The sequence below is a fragment of the Mycetomoellerius zeteki genome, unplaced genomic scaffold, assembly GCF_001594055.1.
Source record: "Mycetomoellerius zeteki isolate Tzet28-1 unplaced genomic scaffold, Tzet1.0 scaffold155, whole genome shotgun sequence".
NCBI classification, from domain to species: Eukaryota; Metazoa; Arthropoda; class Insecta; order Hymenoptera; family Formicidae; genus Mycetomoellerius; species Mycetomoellerius zeteki.
The window spans coordinates 3,042,484-3,052,042 of NW_017256500.1; the positions used below are offsets into that span (position 1 = coordinate 3,042,484).

Consider the following 9,559-nt stretch of genomic DNA (forward strand, 5'->3'; position numbering starts at 1 on the left):
CGGGCCAGCGTCTTCGCTTTCTCTCTTTTCAATGCCCAAATATATATCTATCTTATTTTAAGTTCAAAAATTTTGGGGAATTTCAAGCAACGCGAACAGACTACCTACAGTTTCTTTATTCTCTTTTTCTTTCCAACATCAAAAGAAAAAAAGGATAGATTAATTGTGTAGAGAAGTTCAGTAAAAAAAGAACAAGCCTCGTGTCAATAAAAGCAGAAGAAGAAGAGAGAGGGAGCAAGCGGCGAGATGAGTCGGCCAGCTGGAGGCGAGAGAGAGAGAAAGAGAAAGAGAGAGTGAGGCTCGCCACACGGCCATATTGCCGCGATCGAGCATAGTGTTTGTTTTGTCGGTGGAACGGTGGAAGCTGCGCGTTGGTCCTATGCGTGCGCGCGCGCACGCATACGAATCTGTCTCCGCGTCTCTTGTCAAGCAAGCTGGCAGATTGTGGCAAATCTCAAGCGATCACCGCGCCCATTTGAAGTCGCTGACGGAACCCGTCGGTGTTGTGTTATATCATTCAAGACACCCCGCCTTCCCTCTCTCCTCCCACCCCTTCTCTTGAGCCCCTCGTATCCGACGTCGGTCCGCGCCCCACCCTTCTCCCCCCGACCCCCGGGGGGGGCCACGGCCCTCGCGACTGGGTGTCAGTCGCGCACGGGACACACGGGTAAGTCCGAGAACACTGCGCCACCACCGACAGCAGTAGCACCATGGCGTGCGCCACGCTCAAGAGGTCCTTGGAATTCGACCCGGTGCACAGCCACGGCCGGCCCAGCAAACGACGGAGGTGCATGCCGATGTCGTGTGCCTCGCCCGGCGCTTCCGCGTCGTCACCACGGAGTGGACCGCTGCCGCAGAAATCGTCGCCGTTCGGCGAGATAGCTAGCAAATTGACGCCTGGTAATTACACCGCAGGCTACGGCCATTTTTTCTCTCGCTCTCCGTCGCACCCGTCGCATTTCCCCTATGTTTTATCTCTGTCTCTCGCTCTCCTCTCCTCTTTCGCCTTCCTGTCGTTTTCTTTCTCTCTCTCTTTCTCTCTCTCTTTTTCTCTCTTTCTCTCTCGCTCGCGCTCTCTCCGTCCCTCCCTCGCAAGCATATTCGTCTTCATTGCGCATAGAGAGAATGAGCGTGAAGGGGCGTGAAGGGATAGGTGAAAAGATTGGGCGAAAGAGAGAGATGGCGAGTAGGGGCGGCTAAGCTCCAGCGATTTAAAACCCGTCCACACTGGGGAAGGGGGGAGGGCACGCGTAAATCATATGGTAATGTAACGGACGCGCTTGGGGATTCGGGTTTTCCTTCCCTTTTTTTCTTTTTCCCCTCCGGTTTTTCCGTGCTGCGAAAAGAAGCTCGCAAAGATGCGCCTGGAGAAGCGTTTTCTACTTTCCATGCACGCGCGACAAGTCTGTGGTAGTACATATATATGTATACATATATATATGCTAATACAAGAGATCGTTATATACATATTTATACATGTATGTGCTAATACAAGAGATCATTATATACATATATATATACATACACATACATATTGAAAGTGATGTTTCATTTTTGAAAGAGAGTTATCGCTGACGCGTCCGTCTTGTCAACAGGAATACTTGAGAGACATGATTAGAGAATTTAGATTATGTTAAAGGATGGAAAATAGGATATTATTCAGGTACACTGAATAAGTCGTGCTTAAACCTGTGTAAGTGGTTGAAAACACAAAAACCACAGTTGAGAAAAACTAGGAGAAATGAAAACAGCTATTAGAAACGTGCCAACTGACAGTGAAATATAAGATAAATATAAGATAAAAGCTACCAACGGAATAAACAGATAGTAAATTGAGAGAGAAACGATAACTAATCCAGTCAACATGCCACAAGTTGTCGTAAAAAACATTACAAGTACATTTATAAAAACATAAATGCTATATGCCTATCATTAAATTATTATCCAGATTTTATAAGTCGTTACAGTAGCATGCGACATACCTGGACGATACATGATATTTAATGTAGTGTATTAATTATTTATATAATATGATATTCAGAGATGCCAAAGTTAATGCTATCGTAATGGCAACGTTTCATTAACCTTGCCGTTCACTTCATCAGGGCGAGAAGCGCATTAATAATGTATCACGATGGTATAAATATATAATTAAAAAATAGTAAAAGGAACAAGCTCTGTTGGAAAGTTTGTCATTTTAACTTTCACCAAATCACCCTTAAGTATTTATCTGGGCAAATATTTTATTTTTAAATTTAAATATTTTCGTTTACATAAATTTTACAAGTCTTATTACCATAAAGAAGTCTTATTACTATAGGAACTGTTAATTTCGTATAAATAGGAATCAATAAAGTACACATTTTTAGTGTTATTTTGAATACGAGATCCCTGCTTATAAATATAATATTTATCTCGATAAATTATTGTTTAACTGCACATCAAATGGAGTAACAATCAATTTTACTTGTTAAAAAAAGTTTTGCGCATCTCCTTCCGCGCTGACTCTCAGTAGCCTAGATTATCTTTGTTTTTGTTATTTTAAAGAGAGAGAGAGAGAGTCCTTGATAAACACATTTATTTTCTTGTATATTAATGTATTATAAACTAACTAATACGTTAACTACCGTTTTGAAAGTTAATCCAAATTTAAAAAATATATAAAATGTATTTTTAAACATTGTACATTTGTTTATGCAGAAAAGATGGCTGCCAACATCAGAGAAGAAATCCGCAGATTGCAGCGACGTAAACAATTGCACTTTCAACCTCAGACGAACAGCGGCGATTCATCAGACATGGAAGGACCTTCTAGTCCTTCTGGTCCATCTGGCTCTTCTTTAACTCTCTTTAGTCATAACACTAGTGGAAAAGAAAAGCCACTTTTCACATTTAGACAGGTAAAATCTAATTATATATATATTTTTGCATATTTTAATAGCAAATACAAATATGAGGATCTGTCTTTTGTTTATGTTCCCATATAGCACAGAAACTTGCAGGAACATTGCTGCAATGTTTGCAATATTGCTGGAATGATCTGTATAGAATTGGGATTACTTCATTAGAGATAAATATCAATTATTATAAGTAAAAGTTTTGATTTGTCCATAAAATTGATATTATAGGTTGGCTTGATCTGCGAGCGAATGCTCAAAGAGCAAGAAACGCAAATCCGAGAAGAGTATGATAAGATCTTACATTTAAAGCTCTCCGAACAGTATGATGCTTTTGTTAAATTCACATACGATCAGATACAAAAAAGATTTGAATCTGCAGCTGCACCGAGTTGTAAGTACTTACTTTAAGATTGATGATGTTTACACGTCTTTTGTTTTTCTCGTATTACTCTACACGATTTTTATATTTCCAGATCTATCATAAGAAAAGTTTCTTATTTATAAGAAGACGTTTCTGTGAGGAGTATTAGGTAAATTTTATGAACATGTTCTTTTTTTTTCTAGAGAAAACTGTGAAACATTTAATTAATAAGATATAAAGCAGAAATCTATCACTACTTTTTTTAAAAACATTTTATCATATTGTAGATTTCTACTGTGTGAGACAAATTTTGCTTGCGCCGAGGTTTGCAGCGCCGCCTCGCTTCGGGAATCACCTCTAAAAAGATAAATGGTTTCAGCAGTGTCTAATAAAAAAAAAAGAACTAAAAAAGGTGAGAACGGGGAAAGATAAAAAAAAAATAATGATTAGTAATGTAAGTTCGTAGAGAGAAAGAGAGTGAGAGTGAGAGAGAGAGAGAGAGAGAGAGAGAAAAGTAAATTACGGTGAATTGTAAACATATTACGAAAATTTACCATGTATACTTTCGAGACTAACAATATTTGTACTGTTCGACATTAGAAGTGCGCTGGTATCAGGGAACTGATTCTACTTATGTACAAATGTTATTACGGTTAAAAATACGATATATTTACACAGTGCAAGGCTAAAACGCAAGGCTTGATATCCAGCTAAAAGAAGAGAAAAAGAGAGAAAGCTGAGAGGTTTATTTCTTGTTTGTCACACACACACACACACACACACACACACACACACACACACACACACACACACACACACACACACACAGATATATTTTTCTCTTAGCTTGTTTGGAATATTGTAAAATGTAAACGGAAATTTGAGACACTGCGCATGTCGTATAGATAGAGCATTGTGTCGAAAATACTAAGTAAGGTATTTCAATAAGTTTTTTGTTTGTTCTTGACGCTACGACAGTTTAGACATTGCTCAAGTATATACGGCAACCAATGCTCTAAGCATCTTATCGCAAATGTGTGGGATGACATCTTGCGAGGCTGGAGATAATGTGCATTCGTGAATAAAAGGATTGCCTTTTCGAATCCTATCTGCTCAGCGAAGAGCGGGATAACGTTTAGAATCCAATGTATGATTGCGATAAATTAAAATTAAGAGATTAAATAATTCTACGACTTTTACTTGTAAATTAAAATTTACAAGAAAGCCACATTAGTATAATGACTTGTTAAATTGATAGTGATGAATTTGTTTTGATTGATTTTGAAGTTATACATTCGTATTAGATTCTAAGATTTTTTCCTTTGGCTAGAAAATTTTCTATTTCACATAGATATACAGAAAAGTAAAAGTGAAAATTTTTTTGCAATTTTTTTAATTTTTATCAAAAATTCTTGTAAAAAACAAAATAAAGATCTCATTTAAGATAAACGTTACGAAGAGCTGTAAAAGTGTCGGGATAATATTGTAGACTATAGTAGGCATTGTATGAAGGCATTGTGAAGCGTGACTATTTGGAATAAAGATTTCATAAAATCTCGTCACACACAGCATTTCTGTTCCCTGGTAGCAACGAATTTCTGTAGTTGTAATTTAAAAAAAAAGTGCTGAATAATGAATATAACTATATACTGTACTCTAACTGTGCCTATTATTAGACATGTTTGTCACGATTATTATTATTATTATGTTATTATTTACTGTTATCGCCGTCGTAAAAAATTTTTTATAGTTTGTAGCAATTCTCATTACGTTGTAATACCATATGCTGCGCGCGATGTTTTCTTTTTCTTTTTTTACTCGATTAAGATAGGGTCCTGCGAGTCTTGGTGGTTGCGTGCATTTTTTTATGTCCCAGCGTGAAAATTTTTGTTTCGCCGAGTATTGAAAAAAAGCATTTAAAGCACCAAGTAGAAAGTTCTGTCGAAAGTTGTAAGCACAATGTAAAGTGATCTTCGATCGACTATGCCTATGGTCACGACTGTCGAGGAAGTGACATGTACGATTTCGATGGGCATTCGAATTACTACTGCCTTTTTCATATTGCGTAAAAGAAAAGAAAGAAAGTGTCTCTCAGTTACCACAATATTTTTGGGAGCATCGTACGCCGATGGTGTTCACGCCCACACACGTAAACACAGAAAAGTATATACTATGTTACATCGATTGTCTACAGACTATTGATTGTGAGAAAAAAAAGAAGAAATAAATTACGAAGAAATATAAGCGGGTTTAATTATTAACGCTAAGTAATGTCTACTTGACGCTCGCGATAGATACGCGTTAAAGAAAATCGTGAACACGCGAGCGATCGTTTCATGAAAAATTCAGGGGATTTCATTTAAGCTGCAGAAAATACCTCCGTATTATATTATTGTAAACATTCATTATCGAAATAAACTTAAGACTGAAGAGGTGTGAGACTATTATTTCCCTCAATAAAATTATCATTCTTCTATACAAGACATAATTGTTACAAACGATTTACTTTACAATTTGTAGGTAAAATATTGCGAAGAAATATATACACAAATGTTTCATATTACAATGTTACTGGTGTTGAATATTTATATCTTGACCAAATGTGCAATGATCGAAAATGTACATGACGATTCTTTCTGTCACACATAACTCGCAATCCTTTTAAATCAGTTTTATAACGAAGTAATCCTATTAGCAGTATTATTAGTAGTACGGCTTCGAGGGAAGCCCCGGCAAGACTATATGAATCCGGACTGGGTGCTAGAGACGTGTCACTTCTGGGCGGGAAATAAGTTTCTCTGCTAAAACACTTTGTTCGTTTAGAAAAAAAAAGTGCCAAATGTTCCCCGTATTATTTTTAGCCTTCGTTGTAGCCATTAAGGTATTTAAAAAGGCCACTCCTAATGGTGAGTACGCTCAATTCTATCGAGACTTTTTCAAAATCTTATATTCCTTAATGAGCCGCCCTTAATGATGTCACGTTAAAATATCCTATAGGCAAAATTACGGTATATCTGGGCAAAAGAGATTTTATCGACAATCTAGATCGCATTGATCCCATCGACGGCGTTGTCGTCGTAGAAAATGACTACCTTCAGGGACGCAAGGTCTTTGGTCAGGTAGGTAAAACACAAAGACATGGTTCTTGCTCAGAAAGTCGTCCAGCACATTTCTCGTTAATATATAATAATGTAACGTTATATATTGTATTTAGGTCTCGACAACCTACCGATATGGCCGTGAAGAGGACGAAGTTATGGGAGTCAAATTCAGCAAGGAGCTGGTATTAAGTCGCGATCAAATAATACCAGTGAAGAAGGAGAAGCAGGAGACTACATCGATACAGGATCGCTTGCTGAAGCGCTTAGGTTCAAATGCATATCCATTCATGTTCTATTTTCCGCAAACGGCTCCTTGCTCGGTCACCCTCCAACCCGGTGATGATGATCAAGGGAAACCCTTAGGAGTCGAATACGCTGTGAAAATATTCGTTGGAGATAACGAAGAAGATAAGGTATAAAAATAGGAGATGAGACACAGATACATGAATATAAGAAATTAATGCAAAATATAAAAATAAATTAATTTAAACCAGAATTTCTGCAAAAACCTGCTTTATATTTTATCAGGGACACAAAAGATCTTCTGTTTCGTTGACCATCAAGAAGTTACAGTACGCTCCACCAATACGAGGACGCCGACTTCCCAGCTCTTTGGTTTTTAAGGGATTCACTTTCTCCCAGGGCAAACTGAATCTGGAAGTCACACTAGACAAAGAGCTCTACTATCACGGCGAGAAAATTGCGGCGAACGTCACAGTTACGAACAATTCGCGAAAGGCAGTAAAAAACATTAAGGTATATTCTAAAATTAAATTCCATCCTTTTTTTCTCGTGAGTCAATTAAAATTAAATCAAAGAAGTGTTTGCATTTTACGCTATCTCGTGTTTTATTCGTAGTTGTACGTCGTTCAACATTGTGAGGTGACCATGGTAAACGCCCAATTTTCGCGACACATAGCTAGTTTGGAAACTCGCGAGGGTTGTCCGATCACACCAGGTGCATCTTTTATGAAACAATTTTATCTTGTGCCTCTGGCCAGCAGCAACAAAGATCGGCGTGGCATCGCTCTCGACGGGCATCTCAAAGTGCGTAATAAGCTTAAATAAGCTTGAAATGATTAAACATAATTATTTTATTAATCAGTGACTTTTTTCTTATGTTATACTGTTAAAAGATATAAAAGATTATATAACATAAACTTTGCCAATATTGTGTAGTATATTTATTTAAAAATATTGTTTATATAAATATGATAAACTTATAAAAATTAATGTTTTAGTATAATGTAGAAATATATAAAAAATATAATATATAAAAAATTAATGTACTTAGAATAATATGGAAAAATTCATCTTGAGTATTCTGTTTAGGATGACGACGTAAATTTAGCATCCTCAACTTTGGTAGCCGAGGGCAAGTGCCCAGCTGAAGCTTTGGGTATTGTAATCTCTTATTCAATCAGAGTAAAGTTGAATTGTGGTACTCTGGGTGGTGAGCTGGTTACTGATGTTCCATTCAAACTGATGCATCCAGCCCCTGGTATGTCGTTTAAAATATTTTAATATTGTATATGTATTGTAATTATTGTCATGTAAATATTTTAATTGAACAAAAAAATTTCACTTTCATTTTTGGACGAAAGAATTTAGAATTTAAATAAATCATTTTAAATTTCCAATTCAGATTTATTCAAGCATTTTCTTTCTTTGTGCAGGCGCCATTGAAAAAGAAAATGCCATATTGAAGAAAAGTAAGAGTATCGACAAGGCACGGTACGAGAACTCCTGCTACGCCAACGATGACGACGATAATATCATATTTGAAGACTTTGCTCGTTTGCGCTTGAATGAACCAGAGTAAACCAGAGAGACAGATAGAGGAAAAAAGCGAAAGATTAGCGCTTTTTATCTTGCGATTACTTTAAAAGAATCCTGAGCTTTCTGTTCGTGGTGAATTATCTTTCGTGTTTAAAATTAAAATTTTCATTTTTCAAATATTAAATCTAAAATTAAGTACACATAATTAAAAAACATACGACTTAAGATATTTTATATAATTTACTAAAAATTTTTGTCTCTTTGGATTCTTTTGATTTCGTTTCTAATAAACGACGAGCTGTGTTAAATGAATGTAGATAAAAAAAGAATACTATTTTAAAAAATTAACAATATAATATTATGAAACTGTTACTAAAGAAAAAAATTTTTAAAATATAAAAAAAGCGAAAAGATAACTAAATATAAAAAAATCGTCTTGGAATTTCTGTGCAATGGTGGTGGTTGGACAGAAATTCATTGCAAGATGAACAAAAAAAAAGAATGTCAAGTAAGCTTAATAATTGTATGGTTAAATTTAAGAATTTCCCGTTTTACCAGAAGTGACATGGTATATTATTCGTCCCAATTAATTTCTTATGTTTTACGATATTCCACACATTCAATTATTTATTTATTAACAATGAACTGTTAATTGACGATACTATTCAGTTGCAATTACATTAGAAAATACATATGAAACTGTAAAAAAAACGCACCTTTATCTTTTCTCTATTCAAATCAATTTTTCAAATCCTTTAGATGTTACAGCAAATACATGCACCTGCTATTATCGATATAGAGAAATACATACAGGACGATCCTGTCAGGATTGCTACGTCACTATGAAAGATCATCGCATCATTATCGAAAATTATATATATTTTGTGGCTATACAAAATATTACAGAGAACAACGATACCAAATCAATATCAGTCTTATGCAGAGCATTATGAAGACGACTCTCGTTGTTCTTCGCCTAGTCGTACATATGCGAATAATATTCCTGATACGTCTGGATATAAGACTCCTTTTCTATGGGCGTCATTTCCGCAATTAAGGTGTCGTTAACGTCGGTGATCGCGACGGTTTTGCCGCCGACACTGACGGTCGGTACTAGTTCATCGTCCTCGGAATCCATTGCCTCTATCTCGCCTAAAAATCAATTCGGCAATTGTAAAATTTAAGAAGATACAGATTAATTAGAAATCATCTGAATATTCTACCAGTTTCTTTTTTATCATTTTTCGGTTTCGAGGTCCTTTATATTATATTATTTTCTTCAGATAATTGATTGTCGGAATACGTTGGAATCTTTTAATAAATTTTTTCTTACCGGTATCAACTGCCTGCATTTCCTCCTCCTCGTTATCGCTACTGTCGCTGGATTCCTGTGGAAGCGCTGCTTTGATAGACGCCGC

At 36.2% G+C, this 9,559-nt stretch overlaps 3 protein-coding genes across 3 annotated transcripts in view; 2 read left to right on the top strand and 1 right to left on the bottom strand.

The window, feature by feature from the left end:
* Positions 1 to 298: 298 nt before the first annotated feature.
* On the top strand, positions 299 to 3,711 carry akirin. The gene is made up of 5 exons (XM_018445130.1): positions 299 to 900; positions 2,701 to 2,900; positions 3,129 to 3,291; positions 3,374 to 3,430; positions 3,549 to 3,711. The coding sequence occupies exons 1-4, from the start codon at positions 711 to 713 to the stop codon at positions 3,382 to 3,384; spliced, it is 564 nt and encodes a 187-aa protein (XP_018300632.1). The 5' UTR covers positions 299 to 710; the 3' UTR covers positions 3,385 to 3,430; positions 3,549 to 3,711.
* Positions 3,712 to 6,019: 2,308 nt separating this feature from the next.
* Positions 6,020 to 8,354, top strand: Arr2 (arrestin 2). The gene is made up of 7 exons (XM_018445090.1): positions 6,020 to 6,167; positions 6,259 to 6,380; positions 6,476 to 6,775; positions 6,891 to 7,118; positions 7,221 to 7,409; positions 7,695 to 7,863; positions 8,039 to 8,354. The coding sequence occupies exons 1-7, from the start codon at positions 6,101 to 6,103 to the stop codon at positions 8,182 to 8,184; spliced, it is 1,221 nt and encodes a 406-aa protein (XP_018300592.1). The 5' UTR covers positions 6,020 to 6,100; the 3' UTR covers positions 8,185 to 8,354.
* Positions 8,355 to 8,510: 156 nt separating this feature from the next.
* The window catches only part of TfIIEalpha (transcription factor IIEalpha), a 3,384-nt gene continuing 2,335 nt past the window's right edge, over positions 8,511 to 9,559 (bottom strand). The window contains exons 7-8 of the mRNA XM_018444776.1: positions 9,475 to 9,553; positions 8,511 to 9,293 (exon numbers count right to left, since the gene is read on the bottom strand). Of these exons, the coding sequence (XP_018300278.1) occupies positions 9,118 to 9,293; positions 9,475 to 9,553 (255 nt within the window). The 3' untranslated portion in view covers positions 8,511 to 9,117. The remainder of the gene's footprint in view (positions 9,294 to 9,474; positions 9,554 to 9,559) is intronic.